Source organism: Hippocampus zosterae, chromosome 7, assembly GCF_025434085.1.
Source record: "Hippocampus zosterae strain Florida chromosome 7, ASM2543408v3, whole genome shotgun sequence".
Classification (NCBI taxonomy): Eukaryota; Metazoa; Chordata; class Actinopteri; order Syngnathiformes; family Syngnathidae; genus Hippocampus; species Hippocampus zosterae.
Window position 1 is genome coordinate 4,111,497 of NC_067457.1, and position 15,987 is coordinate 4,127,483.

The 15,987-nt window shown below is 44.0% G+C and overlaps 2 protein-coding genes and 1 long non-coding RNA gene across 3 annotated transcripts in view; 1 reads left to right on the forward strand and 2 right to left on the reverse strand.

The window, feature by feature from the left end:
• Positions 1–15,987, reverse strand: part of LOC127603490 (uncharacterized) — a 28,741-nt gene that overhangs the window by 5,444 nt on the left and 7,310 nt on the right. Inside the window, exons 3-6 of the long non-coding RNA XR_007963073.1 lie at positions 13,880–13,924; positions 13,627–13,786; positions 5,254–5,435; positions 512–571 (exon numbers count right to left, since the gene is read on the reverse strand). This is a non-coding gene — a long non-coding RNA (uncharacterized LOC127603490). The remainder of the gene's footprint in view (positions 1–511; positions 572–5,253; positions 5,436–13,626; positions 13,787–13,879; positions 13,925–15,987) is intronic.
• dlx3b (distal-less homeobox 3b) lies at positions 1,571–3,915 on the forward strand. Its single transcript, XM_052069736.1, has 3 exons — positions 1,571–2,131; positions 2,384–2,568; positions 3,043–3,915. The coding sequence occupies exons 1-3, from the start codon at positions 1,588–1,590 to the stop codon at positions 3,355–3,357; spliced, it is 1,044 nt and encodes a 347-aa protein (XP_051925696.1). The 5' UTR covers positions 1,571–1,587; the 3' UTR covers positions 3,358–3,915.
• On the reverse strand, positions 8,272–11,173 carry dlx4b (distal-less homeobox 4b). Its single transcript, XM_052069766.1, has 3 exons — positions 10,556–11,173; positions 9,989–10,182; positions 8,272–8,938 (listed from the first exon to the last, which is right to left on the reverse strand). Exons 1-3 carry the CDS (start codon positions 10,893–10,895, stop codon positions 8,675–8,677), a joined length of 798 nt encoding a protein of 265 aa, XP_051925726.1. The 5' UTR covers positions 10,896–11,173; the 3' UTR covers positions 8,272–8,674.

Below are 15,987 nucleotides of genomic sequence, written 5' to 3' on the forward strand. Positions count from 1 at the left end.
ATTCTGATATTTCTACACATTGACATCATGTATGTCAGCAATGTACGGTGATAAGGAGATGAAATTAATTATTTCCTGGTTGGTGGCAGAAGGTGCAATTTATAGTTTATTCGTTTTAGTTTGTTATTTTTTTAAACATTTTTGCTGTATTTAGTCAGCTTTGTGTTCAACAAAACAGGCCCAGAGTTCGCACTGAGTAAATAAATGTGAGGAAATTATTTTAATACATTTTAAGTGACATTTTTTCTTGATGGTGACTGAACTTCCTCCTGGATGTTGTTAGCTGAGCTTTGGTCCAAGGCTGGAACCAGGCCAGCGGTGCTACTTCAACCTACTGTGTTAGTAAAGTACCAAACAATGGTCCCTGAAGCCTTCTCGAGTTACCAGGACGCTGAGCTTTAATAGGTCGGCTTACTGCGAAGGTATATAGGAATTAATTTGGCTATGTGCAGAACTTTTTAACCCGCCACGCACAAAGGTATATTGTCAGAAGTGAAAGGAGAATTCTTACTTCGGTGCTTCTGCAACAACCCGGAATCTTCTCTTGGTTGGATCCTAACAGCAGTGGTGGCTGCAAAAGAAAAACAATAGGGAGCGTTATTTGTGCAACTCCATGTGTGATCCATCTGCACCATCTACTGGACATGAGTGTGAATGCGCACTGAAATTTATTCCGCGTTTTTTTTGTGTCGCAATGAGCTGTCCGCCTTATACCGCTTCCGCATTTTACAATGTACCGTTTGAAATACAGAGTTGCACTGTGTGAATCCACCAAAAGAGGGCGACAGAGCATCAGGAAAGATGGTTGACAAAGCAACGCACGAAAAGCTTGTTGCGTTTTATGGAAAAAAAAGTCACCACTGAAAAAGAGCCAAATTAAAGTTTGAAATATTACCCTAAATCATTCGACGTGATATTCTGTAATCCATACGTATTTGTTTTTGTTTTTTAACAGGCCTATTCACACCACCCACACCCCAGAAAAAAAACACGCATAAAGAGGAATTCACCCTGGGGGCTGCATCAGCTAAAGCTTTTTTTTTTAAGCTATATCGTTCCTCTCTCGTTTTTCTCACCCTACAATTGACTCCTGGGCCTCTCCATCACATTAGAATGACAATGGCTAGCAGCGGGGAACCTTTTCATTTTGATGACTAAAAGTGTCATCTCCTGGCAAAACATTGCATAAAAGCATCAAGGAGACGGACTGGCGATGGCATAAGTCTCCCAAACACAAACAATAAAAGTAGACGAAAGAAAAAAAGCAAGCTCCGGGCAATTACCGGGAAGCTGCGAAAATGAAATAAGTGTATTTGAGTAGTTGGATGCTAATCTTGATGGATCAAGACCCGAAAGAGCTTCTGATGTTGTTTTTCCTCACCGCGAACAGGTAAATGCAAATGCGTCATTACAAAAAAACCCTCATAAAAAACTCAAGGCGGTGAGGATTGCGTGCGGGCGCGCTTGGCTTGAAGGCTGCCGGGAGGGGGTGGGGGTAGTGTGTGTGAGGGGGGAGGTGGGGGGGAGCCAATGGGAGCGCAGCATCCCGCCCATTTCTCTATAACTTCATGTCACAGACACCAAGCCATGCCACAACCAACTTCTTGCAGCTGGAAGACTTTAAGTGGACTTTTCTCCCCCCTCCTCTCCAAAAAAAGAAGCTCTTTTCCTTCATCCACGCGTGGATTTACCCCTTCGAGGGAGCACCCCTCCCTACCCGCCCACCCCCCTTTTGCAGCTAACCACCCCCCTCCCAAAAAAAAAAAAAGCATGACTACCGAGCAGCTATACGAGAAGAAAATCGCCGGTCTTCTAACCGACCTTCCCGGATCTATGAGCTCCCACCCGACTCCCAAGGACTCCCCGACTCTGCCCGAGTCCTCCGTGACGGACATGGGCTACTACAGCGCGGCGCAGTCGGCCCACGGCCATCACGAGTATTACCAGGGCCAGGCGTACGGACAGCCCGTCAACTCTTACCACCACCACCATCACCACCCGCAGTTTAACCTGAACGGAATGGGAGCCGCTGGAGTGTACGCCACGAAATCAGAGTACCCTTACACGAACAGCTACAGACAGTACGGACATTACAACAGAGATCACCTGCAGGCATCACCTCCGAGCTCAGGTAAGGAGAAATGACCATCAATCTATATACTGTAGTGTGTGTGTGTGTAAAAAAAAAAAATATATATATATATATATATTGTCAAGTACTATTGTCAAGTGCATAAAATGCATGTTTGGTGGTGCCGATAAAAGAGCAAATGGACGATGTCACAATGCATTATTTTCTGTTCAAATGGTCTAGCACTTTAAGTCTTTGATTTGCCTTAGCTTGATTAAATAGCAATTTATTTCACTTGATTTTCGTTTCTAGTCAAAGAGGAGCCAGAGCCCGAGGTCCGCATGGTGAATGGCAAACCGAAAAAGATCCGCAAGCCCCGGACCATCTATTCAAGCTATCAACTCGCCGCTCTGCAGAGGCGCTTCCAAAAGGCGCAGTACCTCGCTCTGCCCGAGAGAGCCGAACTCGCGGCCCAACTGGGCCTGACCCAAACACAGGTATATATTTACACGTGTGGATTGACAGAGTCCATATCAGAGAAAAGTCTGTTTTCCTGAATGTTAACGTCACTGTAGAAAATTGAGAAATTTATTGGGGGTGGGATGAAACAATCATTAAAATCGGAACAATTTTAAAATATAAATGCTTACATCTATGGCATGAATGTTAGTTAGCACACCAAAGCAAGCAAACCAAAACTAATTTCTGAGTTGGTTTTACTAAAATCATCCAAGTCGGGGGACAATACAAGGAACCAGTAGTTCTTTTCCACCTCTTACTTTCTTGTTGTGGGGTGCAGGAAAGCTAATTTACACGACAGCAACACTTGGTAAATATTTTGTTGAATTGACATTTTTGACTTCACTCACATTTTTTTTTTTTACTGCACCGTGGGTCTTAAACGCGTTGCGCAATTATGCACGGCGCGAACATGTTCTCCTTTTAACGAGTGCAAAATCTCTCTTCCGCAGGTCAAGATCTGGTTCCAAAACCGGAGATCCAAGTTCAAGAAGCTGTACAAGAACGGCGAGGTGCCCCTAGACCACAGCCCGAACGCCAGCGACTCCATGGCGTGCAATTCGCCGCCCTCCCCCGCCGCGTGGGACAACGGCACCCCCCAAAGCACCCCCCTCAGCAGAGCTCAGGTGCCGCAGCCGGCGCACAGCTCGTCGCCGCCTTACATGGACGATTATAGCAACCACTGGTACCAACAGGGATCCCACCTACACCATCCGGGTACCGTGCACCACCCGGTCCCGCCGCAGAGCGTGGGAGCTGTTTATTAGCAGTGACTCCAAGCCTTTTTTTTTACGAGGTCTAACCAAAAAATGACGTTTGGACCGGGAACACGCCTGAGGAGGTGATCCAGTCATCCAGATCAGAACTTTTTCTTGTTCCATTCACAAAGGGATTCGTGATCACTTTAACGACTTATTTAAAGGACTTCTGACGTGCTTTTTGTTTTTAGATATATATATATATGTGTGTAATTTATCTCCTCTGTTATATCCCCCTATGTTCTCTTTTTGTAAAAAGATATGCAACGATATTTTTGTTAAACAGCAACTACGCAAGAATGGAAATAAAACTATGCAGTTAATACGTTCGAGTGATAATTCATGGCGAGCGTCACATTACTAAAACTCAGGTCATATTTATAAGGTTTTGTACAAAGCGTCGAAGGCTGTAAATACGTGTTTATATAGAACCACTATTATGATCATATTTGTTTGAACGACTCAATCGCGTTTCTCCATGCAGAAGTCTTTTTTTTTAATTTTCTTGTAATTAGCTCACGATCGTTGCCTTCTTGTCTTTTGAATAAAGGTGTTAATTGCATCGTGTGTGAGTGTGTGTCGAGCCCCTTTATCGATGCTGGTGCCTTCAAATGTAGAATCGAACGAGAACCAATACAAGCGACACATTAAAAAAACGGTAATAATTGAATAGATTTATTAATGTGATTTTTAAAAAATGCATTCAAGAATAACAGCTCGCATCGCATCGTATTTTTGTATTTGCTTGTGCAGGCGTACCTAATGAATTGTCCGGTGAATGTCCGCTCAATTGAAACATAATACTCACTTATTAGATGGAGAAGCAGAAAAAAAGTTTTTTTCTCTACGTGCCCTTAATCTCAAAGCCTATCTAGACACGACGTCACATTTGTTTGCTATTTTAATTCTTTCATTTGTTTGCTGGTAGCGTCAACCTGCCAATTGAACTGGTTGTTGACAGCGCTGAACGATGTTGTTGACGTCAGTAAACGCATAGTGCAAAAAAAAAAAAAAAACAAGTTGTGCAGATCAGTAGGTTTTGGCAGCATATGTGGCCACTGCAGGAGGAGGCGAAACAACTGCATGCAGGCTGGAGTCGCTCATTTCCAATACAGTTCATATAACTATTAAAGGTGATCCAAACCGTTTAACGAGATCGACACTGTATATTTATTTAAATTGCTGTTTGAAAAATGGAAATGCCTTTGATAAAAATGGCATTTATGAGTAAATTATTTGAACAGTGTTACTATGGCGCTCAACGGGGAAAAAAAGTCAATAATTCATGTACTATTATCGGTCACATTGTTGCTGTAAAGGAGCAAAGGGTGTCGTTAAGTGATTCCTCATTATATTCAAAATGAAATTGCTTGCTTTTCAACAATAAACTTGGAGGAGTTATAAAAGTCACACTAGGAATTTTATATTTTGATTTGCAAAGGATTTATGTCATTGACTTCACTCAAATATTTTTGTAATCCAAACAGTAGGCGGACAACTTTGTACCTATTTTCCCACTCAACTCACCACTAGCTGCCTTTAAGTTCTGCCGTGTTGGATGTGCTTTCACCAGCAGATGTGAATTATTTGTATTCCGCTATCAATTCATTCTCATCACGGGGTCATGTGATCTCCTCGAGTTGGCCCCAAAACTCTCCGCACCACCCGTCATGTGTGGTCCTCGCCCACCCTTCATCAGGAGAACCATTTGTGCTGAAGACAAACGCGCGCGAGCGTGTGGGCCCTCCAACGTTCACGTTATCTCGAAATATGAACAAGTGGAGGGCGGCCATGAAGTTGAACTATTGAACTGGAACTGACCTTGCACGACAAAAATAAATAACAACAACAAAACCCACTTGGTTCTAAATAGAAGCTGTGCTGAGCTACCAGTGAGGCCTTTACCTCGTTCAGCAGTCAACAGGACGGTGTCAATGCCAGTCTCTGAGGGGGCTACAACGCGGGTTTAGGTGGAGGTCGAGAGCTCCTCGGCGAGGCTGACGCGATGACGGAAAGACTTCCAGCAGCTGTCCGACCAGTAGACCGGGTCCGGACCGAGCCTCGGATCACTCAAATGTTGCGCTTTGCTATAAACACAAAAGAAATATATTAGCAATGAGGGGACAGCTGTGCACTTTATGAACCCTGGCCGACCCTGAGCAAAGCCAGCTTTTATATGCTTGGTCCAGTTGATATCTCGAGTGCAATTTCAAAGGACAATTTTGACTTTTCAATGCATTTTTCTCCATCAATCCATTTTCCCCCACTTAGCATGGGAATAGCAACATAATCGGCCTTCCCTGTCCCCCAACCACTTCAGCCAGCCCTTCTGGGGGAGAGACAGTCTCTCCCAGCGTGTCCTGGATCTTCTACCGGGGAGGATTTTTTTAACAGATGCCCGAGCCACCTCCTACAACACAAGAACATGCAAACTACACACAGGAAGGCCCAACCGACTCAGGCAAATGTGCCCACCAGTTGATCAGCCCCAGCACATGAAGTATATATTACATTGTTGAAAAGAGCACATGTGATAAAGATTAACAAGCGTGTGAATGCTGCAATCTTATTTATGTCCATGTGGTGCCTGCAAATCTGTTTATAATGATGTTGGTGTGACAGGATTTAAGACGAGGCATGTCCCGTGAAAAATAACTTGCCATGATCATAACTCTGGAAAAAGACAATAGCCAACTTGCACAAAAATCCGGCCTTCGCCGAGATAATCCTCTTCGCTTTTCATCGACATCACTTAACATCCGTTCATTGCTGTGGCTTGCACCGCGGCATGCTGAACCATGTCATATTTTGAAACGTGTATTGACTGCATATCAAAATATTAGAAATGACTTCCTGTATGAAGTTAAGTTTATTTTACTTTTGGGTTTTTTTTTTGCAGTGTAGCATCTGCCTGCCCCATTCCCGAACACATGAGCAAGAGTGATGAAGTAATCTTGAACTAAATCCAGGCTCTGTCGAGTGACTGGATGGTTGAGATGGATAAGAGATAGAGATAGAGAGAGCGAGATCGAAGGGTGGCGCAGCCATGAGAGAGACGAGAGCACAACAGGCACAACAACCGCCGTATCAACGACGTTTGTCGCATGGTGAGAGCGACAATGACCGCAAACCATACTGACATTTTTTTTTTTAAATGGAGCCCCCCCATATAAATCTTGCATTGGGAGCAGCGCAGCCTGAGCATGTGGTCATAACCTTGCAGAAGAGCAACATATATTCTAATAAAATAGAAATACGTTTTAATTGCAATTTTGCGGGAAATTGTGTTGTTCTTGGCGTGCCTTTTTTTTTTTTCCCTCCAGTGCGATACTGCAACACTGAGTGTTTAGGATGTTTTGAATGCTCGTAAATTATACTCAGCTTTTTTGTTGTTGTTGAATGTCTTATGAATTCCTCATAAGAATACAGCACATTGATCCACATCATAGTGACTCCAATCCAACCCTTCCGGGAATAAAGCGTGGGTCTCCATCGCATAAATCATTACATTTGAGGCTTAAGACTTGAGTTGGAGATGCAAAGTAGTGATTATGGTTTTGGGGGTTTCGAGGGGGGATCTCCAGAGACTGAGTATAAGTCAACATAATGTCATCTGCAAGGATGTAAACACAATGGTGTGTTTGCATGTCCTCCGCTCGCGAGCCTGACGCCTGCCAAATTTGATTCTGCCTCGGAATCTCCAGAAAACGGCGCGATGTGTCCCGTGGACTTTGTGAAGTCAAGACTCGCTTGAGAGGAAACCAAATTGCTCACTCAAACACTCACATGTCACATCGCTGCAGTTAATGATAATCACCCGAGAGGCCCGCTTGGATAATCCAGACATTTTGCATCCTATCGCCGAATGCACAATCAAAACCGAACAGACTTTGTATCTACGCGGCTTTATTCAGACCTCCACAAACCCTTTTGACTGTCCCCTTCACTGTGCTTGCATGATAATTGTTTTGAAAGATTCATCGGTCCAACTCCACCAGCCATTATTGTAATCTGAAGATGTAAAATTGCCTATAATTTTCCCAGACGGCCAGTCACAATGCTCAACAAGGCGCGTAATTGTCATCTATGAGGAAAAGCCTTGCATATTGCAGATATAAAGGGGACTATAAAAGAGTGAAGTTGGGGAAGGGGGGGTTATAAAGTGACTTTAGCTCTTCCTCTCCTGACTTGACTCAAACAAGACACAAATGGAGCACCAAACAAGGTGAGGGGACACTTGGAAGAAATGTGGGTTTAAATTTAGTCACATTGTGAGGTCGCGATCTGTATTTTTAGGTGGTTAAAAAGCAACGGCGCACGCACTGTTTATGATGTTGGTTTTGGCAAGTGTTAACACTTAAAATTTACATATCGGGAGCTTTAATGGGCCCAAAAGCCAGAAGGCATAATGATGAATTTAACAAACTGCTGGAACACAACTTTTGAAGTGACTCAGTCAAGCTATTTGTAATGAACATAATTACACGTACTGTCGGAAATTATTGGAGCCAAACATCGACAAGTCAGTGTAACAGCTTTGCAATGTGATTTTAACAGGGATGAGATTTAAATATGATGTCCTATGAAAGGAAATTGATGGGGGGAAAAAGTGATAAATTTGCCTCTTTTTTAAACCGTTGTTTTCCTTTAAAAAATTTTTTCCTTTTTAAAATGCATTTATGTGTGTATATATATATATATATGGAGCTACATATACAGGGAGCTACATATATATATGAGTGTGTATATATATACTGTATATATGTGTGTGTGTGTGTGTGTGTTTATTATATATATATATGTATTATAAACACACACACATATATATACACACACTCTTGTGTATGTATAGTACATATGTAACTGCATTAAATGCCGATTCTTTTGTACAAGGAATAAGAGACTGCAGTCGTCACAAACACATAGCAGCAATTAACCAATCTTTATGTGTTCATTTCAAAACAGTGACAGTGTTTCATTTGCGGCGGATTGGCCAGTCTAGTTCGAGCGTCCCCTCGCTGAAGACGCCTCTGGGTCGTGTTGCGCATTTCAAGGAGCCATCTCCGCAATGTTCCGATTGCAAAGTCACAGCAAGGCTCCCGACATCTGTTCGTTAGCTCAATCCTCAAGAGAATGTGTTCAACGGCTTTGTTAATAATCATGCACACGACCTGTTCAAAACGCATTCATCCAGAGATTGCGCTGTTTAAAAAAAAAAAAAAGTCCTCTTCAATGTCTTTTAAATGTCCAGTCAAACGATGCGCATAATTAGCGCGTAATCCAGCCAAAAAAAATCGTGTTGCGGCGTTTGCAGTAGACAATCCACTCACATCATCGGATGCCTGGACATGCCCTCTTGGTGAGGATGTTGGTTAGGGTACCAGTGGCCCAGATTGTTCATGTAATTGTTGGGGTACATCGGGCCACCTGCTTTATTAGCCTGCATGGATACGTCCCAAAGTTGCGGCATAGTGTGAGGCGAGCACGGCGAGGCCGAGCTGGTGCTGCTCAGGTGCTCGCCTTCGGGTCCGCTCCCGTGCTTCATGATTTTTTTGTACTTGGAGCGCTTGTTTTGAAACCAGATTTTCACCTGTAAAGAGGAAAGGGGAAAAAAAACGCTGCACTTTATTGTCCGATCGTCTGGAACGAAATTCAATTCAATGTGATTGTTGAACATTAAACAATTGTAGTTTATTGAAGCAGTGACGGTGCCTGATTATCACGCGCAGAAATTTTGCTAACATGGTCGGAAAATGACAATTCATTCACGATATGATATGCATTTGTTCATCTATTAAGCCAGCGACAGTTGAAATGCTCTCCCACGACCACTTTTTGGGACGTTGTTGACGAATAAGATGTTTTTTTTTAATGGAAACGATCGCATCACTTGACAATGGAAGCCAACACGTTAAAAGTGCATTAAAAAAGTATACATAAACTAATGATGTTAGAATCTTCTGGCACTCTTATTTGTTTAACGATATAGATTTTTTATGAGGAGTACGACAGCGCATAGAATTTTATAGGCCACAAATGAAAATCAAAATATGAGTAACAGCCCTCTACTGGGTGTCAAACCCGTCATTAAATTATTATTTCAAGTCAAAACGAATATTGCTTCCTCATTACACTTCGCATGTATATAATTAGAGCGATTAAATGAAGGGGGATTTAATATTTTTTTACTGCATCTTAATGAGACGATTCATAGCCTTGACATTCTCACACGTAATCGAACTCAAGTGTTCACTTCATCCAAAAAACTATTTCAGGGAGCTACATGTAATTAGACAGCGTCCAATTATCACACGAACACCGGATCTAATGTGTCGCGTAAACATGAAGCGTTCGTGATCTTATTTCTTAACTTGTGGTTAAGGCGCTTTAATCAAACAGTGTAATTAGTGGAGTAAATAAGTCAGGCGTTATGAGATCCGGTGACAAATCACAACAATTATGCTTTGGGATTTGCCCCCCCCCCCCCTTTCCACTCCCCGCACACGTTTGATCTCCAGGCGTGTCTGGAATGATTCCTGATCATTTTATTTTCACCTGCAAGGCAAGTTAGCTTTTTTTTTTTTTTAATGGCTTTTCAGTTATTCTCTAGCCGATATGAGTGACAGTTTTGGGCGTCCACCTGAGTCTGAGTTAGTCCCAGTTTGGCCGCCAGGTCTGCGCGCTCGGGCAGGGCCAGGTACTGGGTCTGTTGGAAGCGCTGGTGCAGAGCCTGCAGCTGCAGACTGGAATAGATGGTGCGGGGCTTCCGGATCTTCTTCCCTTTGCCGTTTAAACGCACGTCCCGGTTTTCCAGCGCGGGGGACTTGTCGTGATCTGGGAATCAAATCAGTTCAAGATGAAGTGTGACCGTTTCGGATGATATTGTAAAGCGATGTGCAAGATTGAAGCAGGATGACACAAAATCTTGACACAAATCTTTTCGGATGAATTGATCAACAGTTTTTTTAATACAACACGAAAATAATTGCGTGTCACTATTTTCCATGACGTGTTTCAAATTCAATGCATTGTTTAGAATTAACTATCAAGCACTAAAAAAAAGAAAGGTTCGCTTCAGTATAGCTCAATATTGCACTCCCGGTTGTAAATGGCACCACTGTAGACTAGTTCTATAAAACATCCATGATTCTACATAGAAAAAAGCATTTTTCGTGCGTCCAAAGAGTGATCCCCCCCCCGTACGTACCTGTGTGCTCTAATCGTCCGTGCAGGCTCAAACTGCTGCTGGAGCTACTGCTGCTGTTGTTGTTGTTGTTGTGATGGTAGGGCATGTAAGAAGACTGTACATGAGGATTCGAGGCGCCGGGGTAGGCGTAGCCCAAAGAGCGGCCATAGGACGCGCTGGCGGTGAAGGAGCCGTCGTGCTGCGAATGGCCCGCAGCGTGGAAGCCGTGCACGGGGTAAACGTGAGGGAGCCCCGGCGAGCGCTGCTGGTGAGCCGGATGCGCGTGTGCAAACTCGAGAAAAGCCGATTTGGACGGGTCGGGGCCATTGAGAGTGTCAGGCATGAGAGCCATAGACATCATGAGAAGGGGAAGATGGTTTCATGAGTTCTGAGGAGGAGGAGGAGGGGAAGAGCCTGTACAAAATCCACACGAAAATGGCGAGAAGATCCAAAAGGCAGCGCGCTGTCCGCAGCTCCCAGGGAAAATCCAACAAAAGCAAAAGTTTGACAAATAAAACCGTTCTTCCCAGCTGACAATGCTCCTGCGGGCAAGGCTTTATTTAACACACTGCTTGTCTTGTGTCATACAAACTCTCTCTCTCACTCTTTCTCTCTCGCCCCCCCCCCAATTGGTCTTCAGCCGCAAACTGTCACTGGAGCTCCTGCAACCTCATTAACATGCGCGAAGATGCAGCGCCGTAGCGGCACGCACGCACGAATCAAGGCCCTCCTTCCCCTTCCATACAAGAGCAACAGATTCAATCATGTTCCTCATCGTGTCATGTTCGCGGTGACTGACGAGAGCGGTCTGCGAGTCCACACCGGCGCCCAAACAGCGCCCGGAGTGCACAACGAATATCATTAAAAGATGTCTTGATTAGCTATTCGTGTTTTCTGGAAGAGAATTCCGGCTACAAGGAAAAGTGCTTGGAAAGATTTGAAGTGAATATTTGTACCCAAGGGGCATTTTAACCGAGAGACAACCCCGACAAAAGACTAGATGAAATGTAGAAATCAATCACTTGACACGAGTTCTTAATACAAATGACTGGAGAAAATAAAAATCAAATTGAATGGCAGGATTATATCCTCGATGTTGGCCTGAATAGTTGTATTTTCGCTATAGGTAATTAGATTTTGTTATATTTGATTTTATGTCTGTGCTTGCAAAAACTTTCTGATGTTATCCTGGTTTCATTTTGCATTCAAGGGTATTTTCTTAAAACAGCTCAAATCATTTACTTCCTCGATACACGTTGCATTTTGACGGGCAAAAATAAATTCATACTAGACACTGTAGATGCAGCTTCAGGTCATACATAAGCTCTTTTAATGAAAATGCATCTGTGTTTTAAACAAATTAGACCATTTCTAAATATTCCTAGCAACGGGAAAAACGATGATGGTGGCAACAGAACAAATACGGCACGTCAAAAACAATTGTTAAACACTGATGCACTGGGTTTGTGACAAGGTTTATAAACATCGTGGCAAAAGAGGATGGGAGAGTGGTGCAGCCTCAGCAAAAAAAATAAATAAAATAAATGCACATACACACAGAAACATGGGAGAAAACCCTGAGTCTTAAAAGTAATGTCTTCATAGTTCCCTTCAACATGACAAAAAATGCACTGTGAATGAAAACATGATGGCACACACACACACACACACGTATTTCTTGATCAAAATAGAGCGATCATGTGTTCACGCATATGTATTATGTACAATAAGATACGGTGTCATTGGCGAGAGCGTTTGGTGGGCTGCGCGTGTTGCTGCTGTGCAGTCCAAACCCATCATTTTGGTCAGGTCGTACTAAACGCCGCCTGCAGCTACGCGGCCATGGCAAAGGCTTGCCTGCTGGGGGCTGGACTGCTTCCCGAGCCTCACGCAACCAAAACAGGCCGCCAGAACAAAGCCACAAATTATTAGCATGACGGGGCATTTTCATTCACAGCTAGAAATGTGAGCGTCAACACTGAGATACTGGTGAAATAATATTTCATACAACGTGAGTGTGAACTCTTACTTTACAAACCGGAAGGGGGAAAAAAATTGATTGAGAGGGTATAAATTGTGATTTGACGCCTCCTTGGCACTACACTGCAATATCGTTAGTTTGCATTCATCGTATTTGCCCGCTGGCATGCGGCGCATTGCTTTAGTGACATTTAAAAAAGTTGTTAAAATCAGAACAATATGAACCAACATCAAAAGCATGATGTTTTTTTTTTTTAGGGGTGGGGCATGACTCTGAGCTTCCGAATAAAGACGGTAAAACAGAACAGCCTGAGGATGATTTTGATTTATTTTGGAAATAATATTTCATCAAATAGGTTGAAAAAGTTTTCCAGGACGAGTGAATAGACCTCTTAGTGTTCTATGCTGACGAGAAGCAACGAGTGTACCGGCACTCGTAAAAAGTCCAGGAAAAAAAACGGCTCCAAAGAGGTTAAAAACATGCTCAAGACTAGCTAAGACGGCGTTGAGTGTTCCGCATTGAAGAGAAGAGCAGAGAAGACAACACGTTGCATGAGAGCTAAGGTGTGGACGCAGGCGCACGCACACACGCACGAGGAGGACGGGAGGCCCTGCCAGGCTTGTAATTATGTCTGTACAACGAGCCCAGAACAAAGACGAGCCCTGCAGTCATGGGGCAAAGGGATGGGTCCACGCCATGTCTCTCTTAATACAAACATTTTGAAAACATCAGCGCTCTCCAACGTAGCCCAGACTCGGCGGCGTCTAAGCGCACGCCACACACAAGGCCCGCGTCGGGGCCTGTTCCACTACAGGTGTGTGTGGCCTCGGCGCACGCCGGTCGAGTTTGTCCGTCATGCGGCTCTGACGCAGATTGACGACATTCTTTGTGCCTAAAACCTAAAGAGGGCATTCCCAAACAACTGTTGCGGCTCTGATTTTCCACGCTAGCACGTCATATTTTACAAACACGCCGACCCATTTCAGCACGGCGTTTCAAGATAGAGGTCGACACGAAATGCTGCGACTGGTGAAGCTTTCTCACTTTGTATCTGCTCGATGGGGTTTTTGTTCATGCCGAGTTCCCATGCAGGACTTGGAAAAGACATTACCTGGCTTTGCCCCGTGTTCTCATTGGAGGTGGCAGTAGCAGGCCCTCCGCTGCACGTCCGTGTTGAGAACTGGTCCTTGTTGGAGAACCTTACCAGGAATCGCGTCCATTGCACTACGCGCTGTTAGAGTGGTCATGAAGTGCCTCAAAATGGTGCTGATCTGCAAACGGGTACCCAAAAAAAATTTTTTTAAACCTTCAACATTGCTCCAATGTCAATTGGCAAGCCATACGTATAGAAACGATGTCCTTACATAAGCTTTTAAATGTCGATGGCCTCACGCCGGTCTGAATGACACCTGAAACTAAACAGAAAGAGTGAGATTTTTCAAAACACGATTTGCACTTCAACGCTATGCTCCTGAAAGAAAAAGAATCAATGTTCAACTTTATGTCAGCCAACGAGTAAGTGCTCGACGTTTTGAGCGCAGACACACTAAAAAAAAACATGTCTTCATGGACAATGATTACCAAAAGTTCAATGAGGTATTCAACATTATGGCTGAAATTTGATTCAATTAAAAGCAATGTAACGCTATTTCGATTCTCTGGGACACGGTTCGAATTGATTCCCTGCAAAAGCAACACGCCCGTTTTCAACCGTAGCTCGGTTGTTAAGCTTGCGTTTTAAACGACTCCCTTACATAATGACTGCCAGACAGCATCATCGCTCGGTGTCAACTTTTAATTGATTAGTTGAAAAAAAAAAGGACTTCTGGAACCAATTAGGCACAATAAGTCAATAAGCTTGGGCAATAATGAGAGTACTCTTGTCACACGGTCACGTGTGCTTCAAATAGCGACAATTAGGGGCAATTGCATGGCTTCCACTTTGGATGGCCGCTTGGGAGTGCACTCGGTCCCGGTTTGGACTTTGGAGAGCTGGGCACACTGGCGTAGAGTTTTTTTTATACGGTGTCCATGGCGCAGCTGATGCACATGCAGCAGAGTACAGTAGTGCTAGTGTTTTTGCGTTACTGTGCTTGCTGGAGTGTAGCTGCACTAATAGCGCCACCTCATGCATGCATGCATGCATGCATCCTCCACATCTGGAACAAAGAAGCCAGTCTGGGTGCACGCTGGGTGTTTACAGCACAGTGTTTTTTTTTTCTTATTTAATTCTTCACGCTCCTCACAAAATCTTGCCAAAGCACACATTCCAGTTTCACCAGCTCAACACGGCGGTGGGGGTCGATGTACTATGTTTTTTTTCCCATTGTAAATCCTGGCCACAGAGCCAGGGGAGGTGGGAATAAAACATAAGTTGGCACGCATCACTCCCAAAAAGGGGGGGAAGAGAGGTGAGCAGAATTGCGACTCAGAATCCCGCCTTCTGGAAAGTTGAACGGTGGCATCGGAAGTCCCGTGAGGTCATCATGATATCTGCGGGTTAATTATCGAGGACAAAAATGTGTCTTGCAGTTATTAATAATAATAAGTTAATGTCGGTAATAGAATAGTCTTGCATCACTGACAAAAGGCAGACAAATTAATAGTGCCTTTAAGTCAGCAAATAATAATCCATAACACATTTTAACAAGCTGCCGATATCCTTACATGTAAAATAGGCAGACGTTCTCAGGCTTGGTGAGTTATTTTTACAAGCCGACAGATGGAGGTGGAAACAGCGACGCAAGCGGACAAACATTTACCCCGAGGAGTCACACACTCACACACAACCGCAGAAACAATGAAACACGGCTACGGGTCCCACAAAAGGACCGGTTTTGCCAGGTCCGAGGATTATCCTCCTGGAGTTACCCGCCCCCCTCCCTGGGTAACGTGAACCCACCTTTGTGGCCCGACAGACAACAATGTGCGAGATAAGCTTTGGTTTGAAATGCCAGAGGTGACCAGGATGACAAGTGGAGTAGGAAGGGGGCATCTGTCTGGCCTTCGGGACAAGGGGCGGTTGTGAGGAAAGGCGGGTAAAAAAAAAAAAGTTCAGAGTTCCGACCACTTTAAATGGGAGTTGGGAAATGTCAAAGCGAGTGGAGAGAGATCGCTCAAATATGAAAATGCACTCAACTGATGCTTTTGGGGGCGATGATATACATCTCAAGCCCGCAGTGCAAAAGCCCCACAACGTGGCACGCGTGTAAAGACCAGGACAACTGACAACGAGCCTCGATTGTGTCAAGTGTTAAGTTCCGTTGTGACATACAATGCGACACAAAGGCTCTGCGACAGCCAGACTTCACGCCCGATCAAATGACAACTTTCATAGAGAAACACAGTGAGGGGATATTACAATATGGGGTGTTATGCCTTTCTTCTTCTCTTTGTTTGGAAAAATGACATTTTAAAAACAAATGGTAAATTAAAGAAATTGATGTAAAAGCCCAATTAACCACTAGCTAGC